Below are 15,582 nucleotides of genomic sequence, written 5' to 3'. Positions count from 1 at the left end.
GGATCAACTGATGAGTTTATATCAGACCCACAAAGCTCTGGCCCCTTCCGCACATGCAGAATAATGCGTTTTCAAACCACTTTCACAACTGTTTGCAAGTGGATTTTGCTATTCCACACAGCTTCAAAGAGCATTGAAAGGAGTGAAAGTGCATTATTCTGCATGTGCGGAAGGAGCCTCTGCATGTGATCAGGGGTGTAACATTTCCAAACATTTTGGAGACACAGAAAATACACAAAACAAGGGGGGGTGGAGGGGGGGACTAGGGGGGACTGAAATATATATAATACTTTCCTATCAAACTTAATATTCCTTAATTTAGCACCATGCACTAATTTAGCACCATAAAATGCACCTCTTATAACTAAGTTTCCATGCATATTTATGGAGTTTAAACTTATATTTAACACATAATAGCATATGAATTGTTGCCAAAATTGTTTATATTTAAACAAAGAAAACCCTGAAAATATTCTATATGTCAACAATAGATATATGAATTATCATTAACTAATGTTGTAGAATGCCTTAAATAAAAATTGTCATACTGTGCATTTTGAGTAAAGCCTTGTCTTTCACTCATTCCAAAAAAGGTGGGGGGAAAGAGTTTTTTACGGTGTTTTCCAAATTTTGTAGTCTTTCCATTGGAAAAGATTAAGAAAGTCTTCAATCTTTTTCATTCTAAACATTTGGAATGAATGAAATGCTTTTTCTGACCATTTGTTTAATTTAAAAAGGGAAAATATGTCATAGGAGGTTTTTTTCAGTGCTCTCCAAAATATCCCAGTTTTTCTACTAAAAAAAATTGAAAAGTTCTTAAGACCTTTGCATGCTGTACATTCTGAGTGTGAAAAAACTTACTTTAAGATGCAGTTCATTCATTCTAAAAGAAAAAAAGCCCACATTCATTGGAAAAGTTGACAAAACTACCCGGGGGGAGGGGGGGAATGTTTGTCCCCTGATTTTCCTCTTTTTTCGTGGGATTTAAAATCTGTAACTATGATGCTGGCAGCCATGATTCTGGGTAATAATTTTAAATACATTTGACAAATCAAGAATACCTTTGTGTAATCCTGAATCTCTATTTATCCAGTTAATTAAAAAAATATACAGCTGCACACCTGAGAGGTGGAAGTCATACCCTTAAAGTAATAGTAGTGACAACAGGGGAAAGTATCCAGGTTTTAAAAGCTTCCTTTCCATTTAGCTCAACGTTTTCTAGAATGATTTAATAAAAACCGATTCCTATACCAGTAGAAGTCAAGTAAAACTACAGTTCCTCCCTATAGTATAAGGGGTTTCTGCGAGCATCTGAAGGGTAACTTGATGAATTGTGGAAGCCAGCAGGGATTTGTTCCTAACAGGCCCTGCCAGACTAGCCTTGCTTCTTTCTTTGATTGAGTGCCGAGATTCAATGTGATGAGCTCACTGGATCGTGGGAAGGCTGTTGATGTTATTTACCTTGATTTCATTAAAGCTTTTGACAGGGTCTCATGTGATGTTCTGATAGGTTAGCCAGAGTGCTGCAGACTAGACTCTGAGATAGTTAGACAGACAGAACTGGTTGCAGAACCACACTCAAAGAGTATGCTGACACCCAGAGAAATTTTCCAAACCTTGAAAAGTAAACTTCTAGAACAGGAATATCATATCTTGTTGGGGAAAGCAAATAAATCATGCTCACCCCTCTCTGTCAGAATAATACCGGAACAGGGGCACATAGCCAAATATCTTGAATTATTAACTGAACCCCAACAGAGATGGATTATCACAAGAGCCAGATCCAATACCTTCCCATCGGCCATTACAAAGGGTCGCTACTTATCCATACCTCTCCAGGATCGGGTTTGTCCACACTGTAAAAATCAAGTGGAGACTCTTGCTCACATTATTCTTGAGATATGTCTGAGATATGTGGGCATTAGGAATTTCTCTCCCAGGCTGGCCCTAGACAAATCTGAACGTGACTCTGACTGTTCTGTTGTGGAGCTTCTGTTAAACAACACAGATGGCATGCTCTTGGAAAAAGTAGCAAAATGTCTTTTACAAGTGACAGAACTTTCTAAGTAATGTATACTGCTATACAGTCTTCCTGTCTGTGCTTTGAATGTACTCTTGATTTGTATTTCAAAAATGTCTGGCAATGTTCTAGAACCTATTTTTAAATGCCAAATAAAGGTGGTTGTTGTTAAAAAAAAGAGTAATTGCCAAGGGGATTTTATCTGATTGGAGGGAGGTGTCCACTGGGGTGCCACAGGGCTTGGATCTGGGCCTGGTACTTTTCAATATTTTTATAAATTATCTGGAGGGGGGGAGGGACTACTCATTAATTCTGCAGCTGACACCAAATTGGGAGGAGCGGAAAATCAAGACAAAATTCAACAAGATCTGAATGCCCCAGAAAAGTGGGCAGATGTGAACCAGATTCAGTTCATCCAGGATAAGTGCAGAGTTCTACATCTGGGTAACAAAAATGAGAAGCACACAAACTGGATTTACTGCATGTGAAGAAGATCTAGGGGTACGGGTGGATTGTAAGCTGAATATGAGCCGTCAGTGAGATGCAGCGGCAAAAAAAGCCAATGCAGTCTTGGGGTGCATCAACAGGGGCACAACAACCAAAGCACAATATGTCATAGTACCACTGTATACTGCATTGATCAGGCTGTACATGGAATACTGCGTGCAGCTCTGGAGGCCTCACTTCAACAAGCATGTGATCCAGGTCATGAGACCAAGCCCTATAACAGGGGCGGGCAATTATTTTTTCCATGGGGCCACATAAGAAACAGAAAATATTGTGGAGGGCTGGGCCAAAAGGCAGGGGGGCGAGGCGGTTTTGAAAGCCCCGCAGAAGCCGGCAGCCAAGGCAACCGGCTTGTGCGGGGCTTTCAAAGACTCCTCGCTCCCCAGCACGGCAGGGGGGCCAGTCAAGGTCATCCGGCGGGCAGGATGTGGCCCGCGGGCCATATAATGCCCAGGTCTGCCCTATGAGGAAAAGCTCAGGGGCTTGGGAATGTTTAGTTTGGAGGAGTTGGGGGGAGGGTGTGTGTGACTGCTCTTTACGTTTTTGAATGGCTGTTACTGGGAAGAAGGTAGGAAGTGATTCCTGTTGGCAGCAGAGGATAGGACTTGCAATAATAAGTATAAATGAAGGGCGGAAAGTACTGGCTGGACATTAGGGAAAGGTTTTTTGCAGTGGGAGTAATGAAGCAGCAGAAGTGGCTGCCCGGGGAGGTAGGGAGCGTCTCCTCTCTGGCAGTTTTGAAGCACCAGCAGGACGAACATTTGCAGGGATGCTTTAGGTCAGTGGTGGCGAACCTATGGCACTCCAGATGTTCATGGACTACAATTCCCACCAGATGTTCATGGACTACAATTCCCATGGCCAATTGGCCAAGCTGGCAGGGGCTCATGGGAATTGTAGTCCATGAACATCTGGTGTGCCATAGGTTTACCACCACTGCTTTAGGTGGATCACAAACTAAGCAGAGGGTTGGACTAAATCAGTGGTGGCGAACCTATGGCATGGGTGCCAGAGGTGGCACTCAGAGTCCTCTCTGTGGGCACGCACAAAGAGAGTCACCCCCCCACACACACACACATCTAGGCCAGCCTGGGCCACTGGGCTCAATTATTAGCATTAAACCTAAGACCCAGTTTTGGGGAAGCAGTGCAGGTAACCCTGTTAAGCGCTGTTAAACCCCACTGATCTTCATGCAAAGAGGAAAAGTGCGATCCTTTACCTCGGAGCAAGCTCGGTTGCTGGCAATGGGGCTTGCTTCTGAGTAAACCTTCCTAGGGTTGTGATCACCCATTGGAAGAGTTGCACAGTTGCTTCAAAGCAAAGCCATCGACTACCACCAAGTTTACTACTGAGTAACGCATGCATCGGAGCCAACCCTTTTTTCTAAACAAAAACCTCAGCATTCAGGTTAAATTGCCGTGTTGGCACTTTGCGATAAATAAATGGGTTTTGGGCTGCAGTGTGGGCACTCGGTTTCAAAAAGGTTCACCATCACTGGACTAAATAGCCTTCCAACTCTATGATTCAACAAAAGTGCCATCTCTTATTTTGCACTCACTGACCTCTGGAACCAAGATGGCGAACCCTGTCAGCCCCAAACTCTGTTCTGGCAAACAACAGACCTGACAAATAGAACTCATTAATCCTGAGACAGAGAAAGAAGAGTAGCCCAGCATTCAAGCAGACAACCCAGGTGGAATCTTGGAAATGTCCTTATCTGAATGGCCTAGGATCAGCCCTGGTCAGTCCTTGGGTGGGAGACCACCAAGGAAGTCCAAGGAAGCAGAGGCAGGCAATGGCAAACCACCTCAGTTCATTTCTTGCCTTGAAAACCCTACAGGGGCGCTGTAAGTCAGCTACGACATGATAGCCCTTTCCACTACCACAAGTCTCATAACCATAGTCCATGAAATTAGAAATTAGCCGATGAAAATGTCTGCACACTCTATTATGTCGACTTAGCATTAGATTAAATTGAGAGTCTTCCAGACTAGGGGACTTCCAGACTAACCCTGACTGCACAATAAACACAAAGAGATGGGGGGGGGGGGCAGATTAGGGAACAGATTAGGGAACGCCTCAATTCAGACACAATTACCATATTTTTAGAAGATTTAGCAGATGCTGTTACCAAAGCAACATTTTAAAAACCCTTTCCAGGCAATTAGATTTCCAACGGCCAATCAGAAGCCTTGCTGGTCAAAAGCTTCACCTATCCCTGTCCACTTTCTAAAAATACCTGGTGGACATCTTGAAAGGTATCAGCAGGCACTAGCAGCAATTAAGCACAAGAGTTTCAAACAGAATCCAGCAAGAAGCTGCTGTGAGGTGGAGAATATAGGTATATTCAATACAATCAGAGTAGGACTCACTTTGTCTGGCTCACTCACAACAAAAATGTCTTCCTTATAGGTTTGGATTTCCCTCCTTTAAGGCTTATGCACACTACTCTGGTGCATCTTTCTCTGCCAATTGATCAACATGTGCCGACCTGGCTGGCCCAGGCTAGTCTGATCTTCTTGGCTCTTAGTACTTGGATGGGAAACCACCCAAGGAAGCCCAGGGTTGCTGTGCAGAGGAAGGTCACAGGAAGCCACTCTCTGTATGTTCCTGGTCTTGGAAACCCCTCTGGTGACTCACATACACACACGCTTTATCTCCATCTGGTAGTTGTCTGATAGGACACTACCTCTTTTAATCAGATCTTTTCTCACCTGTGACTCGCAATTTAATACATCAGTTCTTGTTCGGAGCCTTTCAGACTTTTGCAGTAACTGCTTCCATTCTCCTCACCCTTCGGAGGTGTGCCTCCCTCTCACTGAATATAATACTTTCTCCTTCCCGCAAAGCAGCCTCCGGCTCACAAAAACTTCTGCTACAATAGAGGTGCCATTATTTAAAGGTGCCACAAAATTCTTTGTTATTTTGGCTGTAGCAGCCTAACACAGTGACCATTCTGGAGTAATGACTGATCATGCACTCATTACTTGATTCATTTCCATTTCTTTGGATGACAGGAATATCAAACTGTCATCTCACTTTGTTATGATCTTATTAGCCGCAAAATCAAAAAGAAGGTGGAATGACATATGACAAATTCCATTTATAACTAAGCTCCCTCTCACCAAGTCTGCTATCTTGGATGCCACCCGCCCTCAATTTTCTGCGGAAATTTTAAGTTAACTATTGCCTTCTCTGATTTTAAACATTAGCTTGATTTTATTTTTGCAAACTGTGGTAAACTGCGTCGTCCCCTGTGCCCTATATTCCACCTTGGGGGCTTGTCCATATTATGCTGATCACCCGATGTGTTTGTCATTGTTTATGTTATCATCTGATTTTAAGATGAAGGTTGATGGTTTTATTGGTTGTATACCGCCCAGAGCCGTTTGGGGATGTGGCAGTATATTAAATCTGATAAACAAACAAACAAACTACACTTTCCAGACAAGATGGAAATAGGTCCACCTATAGCAGTGGTGGCGAATCTATGGCACTCCAGATGTTCATGGACTACAATTCCCATCAGCCCCTGCCAGCATGGCCAATTTATATCCCTCCTTTCTCTCCTGCAAGGAGACTCAAAGGGGCTGACAATCTCCTTTCCCTTCCTCCCCCCACAACAAACACGCTGTGAGATGGGTGAGGCTGAGAGAGTTCAGAAGAACTGTGACTATCCCAAGGTCGCCCAGCTGGCATGTGCTGGAGTGCACAGGCTAATCTGAATTCCCCAGATAAGCCTCCACAGCTCCAGCGGCAGAGCGGGGAAGCAAACCCAGCATGGCCAATTGGTTCGCCACCACGGACCTACAGAATGAATTTCCTTCTGATGGAATGTTTTGCTCTCTCTGATTCATTAATATCTGTTCTGCATAACACATTTTCCCAAGTAACTACTGCCTTATTTGTCACTAGGAGCTGGCAACTGAGATATCTCTCTTTGCCCGACCTGCTAAGGTCATCTCCTGCTTCATTCATCTGTGAAACAAAGACAAGAGGTCCTGGTTGCAGTAACAACACTGAAAAAGCAGTCCTAATGCAGATGAAATGCACTACCTCAGTTTTTAAAGAGAGGCTGGGTGGCCATCTGTCAGGAGTGCTTTGATTGTGTGTTCCTGCACTGCAGGGGTTGGACTTGATGGCCCTTCAGGTCTCTTCCGACTCTCTGATTCTAAGCAGGTCTACTTGGAAGTAAGTCTCATTTGACACTCAGGAAAGTGCTTTTAGTATTGCAGCATGAACTTTTTTTAAAAAAAAATTCTTAATCACAGGAATGGGCTTCCATAGAGGAGACCTTCAGCCTAACAAAAGGGGCTCTCTGCCACTGCAGTCCCAGAGAACAAGTCAGCGGGCAACATCACTGAGTTCTTATCCAGTGGTTGGGAACTGGCTGGGATAAAGCTGGCATTAAACGAGTGACCCTCCAGGGGTTTTGGTCGTGTTTATGTGACCCAATACAAGGGGTTTCCACCAGCAGAGATGAGCCAGCAGGGTGGCATTGGTCCTGCGGAGTGCCTCAGGACTACATTCTCTGCCACGTGCTCGTCAACACTTGCGTGTTACAGTGTGCAGCAGTGGCGCAGTGGTTAAGAGCAGGTGCAACAGAAGAAACGTGGCTCCCCCCAATCACTGCCTACTAGCCATGGTCTCTTAACATGCTCACTAAAGGGAGACTCCACAACCAGAGGCAGGAGCAGCAGTGGCGTAGGAGGTTAAGAGCTTGTGTATCTAATCTGGAGGAACCGGGTTTGATTCCCAGCTCTGCCGCCTGAGCTGTGGAGGCTTATCTGGGGAATTCAGATTGGCCTGGGCACTCCCACACATGTCAGCTGGGTGCCCTTGGGCTGGTCACAGCTTTTCGGAGCTCTCTCAGCCCCACCCACCTCACAGGGTCTTTGTTGTGAGGGGGGAAGGGCAAGGGGATTGTCAGCCCCTTTGAGTCTCCTGCAGGAGAGAAAGGGGGATATAAATCCAAACTCTTCTTCTTCTTTTACTGCATGATGAAGACCTGCCTCTTCATTCAGGCATTTGCTTAGCCTTCCTGGAAACCCTCCCTACTGCTGCTAATCTGGGGTGCTGGGAGTGGAGGTTGGGTGTTATTTTAATGTGATTTTTATTGCTGTTTTAATTGTTATATTTTATTGCTGTTTTAATTGTGGTTTTTATTGTTTTTTTTCCAACCTCTGTAAGTCACCTAGAGAGATGCTAGTACGAAGCAGGGTATAAATATAAACAATAAATCTATAATGAAAAAACTAGAAATGTAATAAAAGACCCAACATGAGATGGATTGATTCAATAAAGAAAGTCACAGCCCTCAGTGCTCAAGGCCTGAGCAAGACCGTTAAGGATAGACAGTATGTTTTGGAGATCATAGGGTTGCCATTGGTTGGACTTGCCAGTGCTTCTCTCTCACTCACTCACTCACTCACTCACTCACTCACTCACTCACTCACTCACTCACTCACTCACTCACTCACTCACTCACTCACTCACTCACTCACTCACTCACTCAGCAGACGTTTTAACATATACAAAGGCATGTACATGTACACATGAAACTCCCTTATACTGAATAAGATCATAGGTCTATCAAAGTCAGTCTTGTCTACTCTGAACAGTGACCAGATTACAGTCAAGAAATGATGTCTGATACAGCAATGGTCACTGAACTGGATCCAAACCATGGGGTTAACTCCAAAGGTGCCCTTCTGGTTCTGGGAAGGCTTCTTAGATTTCAGCCTTTGGATCCAAGTGACAACAAATATCACAAGCAGAAAAAAAATAGATAGCAAGGAAGTGTCAAAAAAAGACAATTAAGGGATTTAAAAAATGGATCATTTTGTAAACATTAGCAATGACAAAGAAAGGAGAATAGAAAATAAAAGACAAGTAAAAAGAACAGGATTCTCACCCAATCAAGATTTTCTTTGGTCATCCTGCAGGATATATATTTTACAATTTCCCAAGAGACTGCGAGCAAAATATTTTAGGTAACAACAAGAAAAACTGTGATGGAAAATGGACAGAACAGAGAATGTTGAAATGTAGCATCAGAGGAAAAGATAAGACTGAGATGCAGCATCAGAGGAAAAAATAAACCAGATGCATGGTGAACACTACAGCAGTCACCTTGTGCACAGCAGCTAATCGGCTAGTGCAGTAGTGGCAGCTATAACAAGCACCAATGCACACACGCACACACAAACACGACCAAAAATGTCCCGGTTTTTTAAAAATATGCACAAAGTCTGAATTAATGCAAAATGCAAATTAATGCAAAATGACTAATAATAAACCTCAGGGTTTTTTAAGTTTAAAAGACTGTACTTGCTCATTATTAAAAAGGTTTAGAAAAAACTTTTAAAACATAGGAATGCATTTAATGGATTAAAAGAGAAAGAAAGAAAGAAAGAAAGAAAGAAAGAAAGAAAGAAAGAAAGAAAGAAAGAAAGCAAGCAAGCAAGCAAGCAAGCAAGCAAGCAAGCAAGCAAGCAAGCAAGCAAGCAAGCAAGCAAAGGCCCTCTGCTTATATTACAAATGTTTCAGAATTAAACTGTTTTCTTCATATTAAGAAATGTCTACCAGACCGTCAAACGCTCGGGCAATTTTGACCCCGTTCCCCTACTCAGGCCACTTGACTATTGGCCCATGTGGGCCTTGTGACCCTGGGTCTAAACTTTCCCAGAGGTCTCCAGGGGAAAGACCACGCAGAGGAAGCCTCCTGGCATTCAAGTATTATGGGAGAAAAACCAATGATTAACAACCAGAGAAATTTTGGAAAAAAAAATATTCAACCTCTGATTTAACAATCAAAATGAAGACAAACCATTACATTTAGAAAACAATGTTAACAAAAATGTGTGTGTGTTTTAACCTAATTTTGAAGGCTGTTTTTTAAGCGAGAAATGCTAAAAAAATGCAAGAACTGTGGGGGGGTGGGATCGAGAACTCCCATCTAAGTGAATATAATAAGCTCCTGCAGCTCTACAGCAGAACTAGCAAACATGTTCAGTAGGGATGTCAGCCTCCAGGACCCCCCAGAATAACAGCTCATCTCCAAAAGGCAGCAATACGTTTCCCCTGGACAAAAAAAACATTCTTGGGAGGGAGGCCCCTCTGCGGCACTGGACACACCCCACGGAAGCCCCCGTCCTCCCCAAATCTCCAGGAGTTCCCCAATATGGAGCTGGCCACCTAGAAGAAGAAGAAGAGTTTGGATTTATATCCCCCCTTTCTCTCCTGCAGGAGACTCAAAGGGGCTGACAATCTCCTTGGCCTTCCCCCCTCACAACAAACACCCTGTGAGGTAGGTGGGACTGCGAGAGCTCTGAAGAGCTGTGACTAGCCCAAGGTCACCCAGCTGGCATGTGTGGGAGTGCACAGGCTAATCTGAATTCCCCAGATAAGCCTCCACAGCTCAGGCGGCAGAGCAGGGAATCAAACCCGGTTCCTCCAGATTAGATACACGAGCTCTTAACCTCCTACGCCACTACTGCCATCCCCTTGCAGATGTCCAGGCAGGACCTGGGTAACGTTCAGAGGCCATTAAATAGTGTCAGTTCTATACTGCAAAAAACTTTTCTGGTCTGCGCTGCAGCATATGAGCCACGGGACTGAATTATGCAAGGTTGAGGAAGGTGCAGAGGAGGAACCGCAGCAAAGAATAAGTGGGCCGGACAGGCCAGTTGTGTTTCGCAGCAATTCAGCCAGGACAACAGGGTGTGGAAGAGCTTGCTCTCCACTGACAGGACTCTCATCAGGTCCGTAGTGACCCATTTGCTATAGTTTTGGAGCCCCTCAACCATTGTGTTCACACACGCACCAACTGGGCTTCAGACTGCTCTCCTCCATGGAGTAACCCGGTCACAAACTTTCTCCCCGGCCCAGTTCAACTACCATAGTAAAAGAGGGGGAAATGTCAAAGTGAGGTTTGTTTAGTGTTGCCTGAAGACGCCAAAGCAGTGGACGGGGAGAGACGACCTCAGCCACATCTCACAGATGTGCTATCTACACTCCTGTCATCGACTCCTCCCAGACATGCCCCATAAGGCTCTTGCCTTAAATCCAGAACTCAGCTTTGCACATCTGTCTCTGGTATACAGCTGTTTATAGGAACACTGGCCCCTTCAGATCCACAACCGTTTCTCTGCAGGAGTGAGAAGCACAGAGAAAGTTGGTTGGGGCAAAAGAAAAACACTCTACATGCGCTCAGACATGCCTCATGTCTGAAATCAGGTTCCAGGAGATGCCCTTTATATATGCTCAGCCACCTGTCTCTGCTTCACAGGCAACTAACTTGGCCTAGAACGAAATATGAGGCTCCAGAAAAGGCACCGTGCACCTCCTTCAGGCCTCTCAGCCTCCTAAATGGGCACAGAAGTCTTCTGTCGCATGTCCTTGAATAAAAGGAGTTCCAAGAAAAGCACTCTGCACACACTCAGAGACACTATAATTCATGGATTTCCTATGCCCTAATACTGAAGACAGGAGAATCTGGCTGCACTCACAAGTCCCGGATGGCTTCCAAATCAATTCACCAACGGGAGAACAGGGAGTTTTGGGGAAAGCACTCTGCACATGCTCCAAGATACCTCCCCGTATGCAAACATCTTTACACCTCGCATGTCTCAGAGAAAGGGGTGCTGATGGGGTGGCACTCTGTACCCCCTCAGGAACACTCTTGCGCTAAGAACCCGAACGCCCGGGGCCCGCCCACCCCACCCCACCCCACCCTCGGCCCCGCCCCCTCCCCGTCGTCCCCTCCCCAAGATCCTTACACAGTGAAGTGCCCGGCGCCCCTCACAGCCACGGGTTCGGGCGCGTCCCGGGGCCGCGGCAGCTCCTGGCTCCTCACCACAGTCTCGGATTCCTCGCCCTCTTCCTCCTCCTCCTCCTCCTCCTCTTCCTCCAGCTCGTAGATGGTATCGAAGTCCGCCATGTTGGGGAGCAGGACGCTCATGGCCCCCTCCGCCACTGCGCATGCGTCACACGGGAGGGGGCCGGGAGGGAGAAAAGGCGGCCTTTAGTTCCGCGCAGGCGCAGGCGGGTCGAGGGCGGGCGGGAAAAGTGCCCGGGAAGAACGGGCGACGGGGAGGAAATTTCCCTCTTTGGAACGCGCGTCATCAAGAGCCCTTCATACGTGGTCTGTGACTCGTGTCAGCGGGTTGTAAACTCGGGGCTGTAACGTTAAAAGTACGATTTTTAGCGCACTTATATGGGAATGAAGTGGTCATGAAAGCGAGGGCTGACCAATGGGCCTGTGACCCGTGGGAGCTTCTGTGCAAGGTGAACAGTTCACAGAGAGCTACATAGTTGCACGTGTGTGGTGGATCCTGCACAACATCAATATAACGTCTTTAGGTGTAAAAAGATCCATTTTGAGGTTTTGTGTTCCCACAGCACAGGAGAGCACCGGCGTTCCCAGCCAAAATGGATCTTTTTTAAAAAATAGTTTATAGAATAGAATAGGATCTTTATTGGCCAAGTGTGATTGGACACACAAGGAATTTGTCTCCGGTGCATATGCTCTCAGTGTACATAAAAGAAAAATACATTTGTCAAGAATCATAAGGTACAGCACTTAATAATTGTCATATAGGTCTAGTAAGCAATCAGGAAACAATCAGTAGTAATGAAAACATAAAATGTAAAATCATAAAATAAAATAAAATGTAAAATAAAATGTCAGCACAGGCTATAGTCATACAGTCATAAGGGGTGGTGAGGAGATGGGTAATAGGAATGATAAAAGTAGTGCAGTAATTATATTAATAAGTAATATAATAAATAGGGTTTGACATTATCGAGGGAATTATTTTGTTTAGCAGAGGATGCAGTATCTCGGAAAAAAAACTGTCTCTGTATGTCTAGTTGTCTTGGTGTGCAAGTGCTCTGTAGCTAATGCTTAGAGGGTAAGTAAGGGAAGAGTTGAAACAGTTTATGTCCAGGGATGCGAGGGGTCAGTAAATATTTTCACAGCCCTTTTGACCCGCAGTATACAGGTCCTCAATGGAAGGTAGGTTAGCAGCAATTGTTTTTTCTGGGTAGTTCTGATTTATTCTCTGAAGTTCATTGTGTCGATTCTTGTTATTGCAGAACCAAACCACACAGTTATAGAGGTGCAGATGACAGACTCAATGATTCCTCTGTAGAACTGTATCAGCATCTCCTTGGGCAGTTTGAGCTTCCTGAGTTGGCGCAGAAAGAACATTATTGGTAGTTCATTATCATATAATTCATAATACAATCATTTATAAGCAATTAAGCAAGAGATCGCAAGAGAAAAGAAAGAGAGAGAAAGGAAGGAAAGAAAGAAAGAAAGAAAGAAAGAAAGAAAGAAAGAAAGAAAGAAAGAAAGAAAGAAAGAAAGATGAAGGAAGGACTTCCAGCTAGGTTTACATATCACTAAACTCAAAAAAGAAACATTCTAACCTTTACCATCTTACAGTCTATACATATTTATTTACATACACACACACACACATATATACATACACAGAAACTCAATAATGTACAATTTGTTACATTCATGCAAGTTCTTATTGAATTTAAATTGCAGCAACAAGCAACCAACAATCAAAGTAATCATAGCCATCATCATAACAAAGATAACTCAAAAATATTTTTTTTCCTGGCGAAGAAGAACTTTTCATCTGATATCACATTCTATCTTAATAAGTACATCTTCTTTCCTGCCTGCCACACAGAGCTCTTATCAGTTTCACCTGCCGTTTTGTGTTCTGCAGAAGATTCTTGGTGGAGATTCCTCACACAGGTTTAATCTGCTCGCAGCTCATCCCTTTGTTATTTTGCTGTAGGGGTGGGTTAAAGAATTAGCTCTAGCAATTCTCATATACATGTCATTTTTTTTCCAAAAAAGTTGAAAAAAATGACACAAGTACGGAATCGCTAGGCTGAACAAACTTAATTCCTCTGCATTTGTAGACAGCCCCTCAAAACAATAACAAAAAGGAGAAACAACACAAGCACGGAATCGCTAGGCTAAGCAAACTTTATTCATCTACTTTTGACAGCGAAATAATTCAGGGAAACTGTCAGGAGGTCTGTTATTATGGGGATTTTGCTATTGCTACTTTCTGTATGTTGGGGTGGTGGAATGGGTTAATTGCATTTCTAACTGACTTACAACTGTCTTCTGTATGGTGTTATACTGTACCAGGTGCTGCTCAAGGTCAGTGCCTGGCCATCTCTACTGTTATCTCTTTAACAGTTCCTTTTGGGCACACTTTCCCAGGATGGGGGGTGTAAGCTGTTTTAACTACTGGGTTTTGCGTGGGCAAGCCTCAGTTCTGGCATGACCAGAGAAGATCCTCAATACTCAATAAACTACTGTTCTTACACATGAGTTTGTTTCAGTTTTTGGGATTCTGACAGAAACCTCCCTGGGGAATCTCCACAGAGCTTCACAGAAATCCCTGTCAAAACAACAAAAAGGAAAAATAAAACGTGCACAGGATTGCTAGGCAAAACAAACTTTGGTTGTTGTGGGTTTTCCGGGCTGTGTGGCCGTGGTCTGGTAGATCTTGTTCCTAATGTTTCGTCTGCATCTGTGGCTGGCATCTTCAGAGGTGTATCACTGTGTTTAGTGAGAAGGGAATGTTTAGTGGGGTATATATTGTCCATGTCCAGAGTGGGGAACCAATCAGTAAGTGTTTGGGTAGAACTTGCTATGCAAAGGTGTGATTGAGTGCATTGTATTGTGGGTGGGGTTATCAGTCTATTAACATTTGTAGTCGCGGTTGCATTCCTTGCAGCAGCACTATTGGTGAATGCAAATCCTGTGTCTGGGTGGAGTCCATTGTCTTGGCATGCCCTTAACCTTTGATTCTGGTGTTTATAAGTACTGGTAGCCAAGCTTTGTTAATTCTCAGAGTCTCTTCTTTCTTGTTGAAGTTGTCTTGGTGTTTGTGAATGTCAATAGCCTCCCTGTGCAGTCTGACATAGTAACCTTCCAAATTGTCCAGAATTTCAATGTTTTCAAATAAAATGTTATGTCCAGTTTTGTTTAGGACATGTGCCTTCAACAATACATTAAACAAACCTCTGAATTCATGTGATTTCTATTCCAAAGCAACACAAAACAACTTTCCTGTCCACTACAGGTGGTTTAATAATCATGGATCTAGTGCTCATGATGTTGCTGTAGCGCATTAGAAAACAAGAGTTCTGAACAGGATAAAAGACCTGATTTGACTGCCTCGAAATTAGAATAATCTATACCGAGCTTTGTTAGGTAGGCACTAGGAACATTTTAAAACGATCCAGCGTGTGGCGAATGAAGTTACAATTTTGGCTTTTTCTTTTGGTGAGTTGCAATATACTAAGATTTGTGAAAATATCTATTGTAGTAATGCACTGCTGACCCAGCAGCACCGTGGTAGAACGTTGGGACGCCAACGGACCTACGGCCTTCTGGTCGCACCGCACCCCCACTCCTCATCCCCCCCCCAGGAGTCAATGGTCATGAACTGTTCGCCTGGCTCACCGGGCTTAGGGACACGTGGTCTTGCCCCCAGGTGAGGATTAGGTCTTCAGACGCCACGCCTCCTCTCCTCAAGACGTGAACAGGTGAGATCATGCATCACATGATGATCTCCCCGACCTCCCGGCCTCCGGCTCTCCCTGAACTCCCCCCGGTCCTCCCTCCTACACTCGATAGAATAACAATAAAAGGTGCCAGGAACCTACGCTGGAGACCCGCTTAGGAACACGGACCGTTCCGGGCTTGCTGATCTCCACCAGATAGTTATCTCCGCTGGCCTTCGCCTGCTTCTGCTGACCACGTGGGTCGTATTCATGTTGCGCCAAACCCTCGGGAATCCCTCTGAACCTCCACCCTGCTCTACCGTCAGCCTGGGGAAGGGCCGCTGATACCGAAGTCCGGCTGGATCGGCGCATCCAGGGACCACCGCTTTCAGACATCGCCTGTCGTCCGGATCGCATCCAGAGACACCGACACTCTCTCGTCCGGTCGAACACCGGTGAGGTATGGGAGCTTGCAGCAGGGCTGGCGACAAGCACGCTGGACGAAC

General features: G+C 44.8%; 1 protein-coding gene across 1 annotated transcript in view; it reads right to left on the bottom strand.

Moving 5' to 3' along the window:
- CHIC1 (cysteine rich hydrophobic domain 1) overlaps positions 1-15,348 on the bottom strand; it is a 42,755-nt gene extending 27,407 nt beyond the window's left edge. Inside the window, exons 1-3 of the mRNA XM_048514669.1 lie at positions 15,239-15,348; positions 11,670-11,806; positions 11,308-11,503 (exon numbers count right to left, since the gene is read on the bottom strand). Of these exons, the coding sequence (XP_048370626.1) occupies positions 11,308-11,503; positions 11,670-11,806; positions 15,239-15,348 (443 nt within the window). The remainder of the gene's footprint in view (positions 1-11,307; positions 11,504-11,669; positions 11,807-15,238) is intronic.
- Positions 15,349-15,582: the final 234 nt, after the last annotated feature.

The sequence above is a fragment of the Sphaerodactylus townsendi genome, linkage group LG13 (assembly GCF_021028975.2).
Source record: "Sphaerodactylus townsendi isolate TG3544 linkage group LG13, MPM_Stown_v2.3, whole genome shotgun sequence".
Lineage (NCBI taxonomy): Eukaryota > Metazoa > Chordata > Lepidosauria > Squamata > Sphaerodactylidae > Sphaerodactylus > Sphaerodactylus townsendi.
The sequence above is the reverse complement of the archived record's forward strand: the minus strand, read 5'-3'. Positions and strand labels throughout refer to the sequence as shown.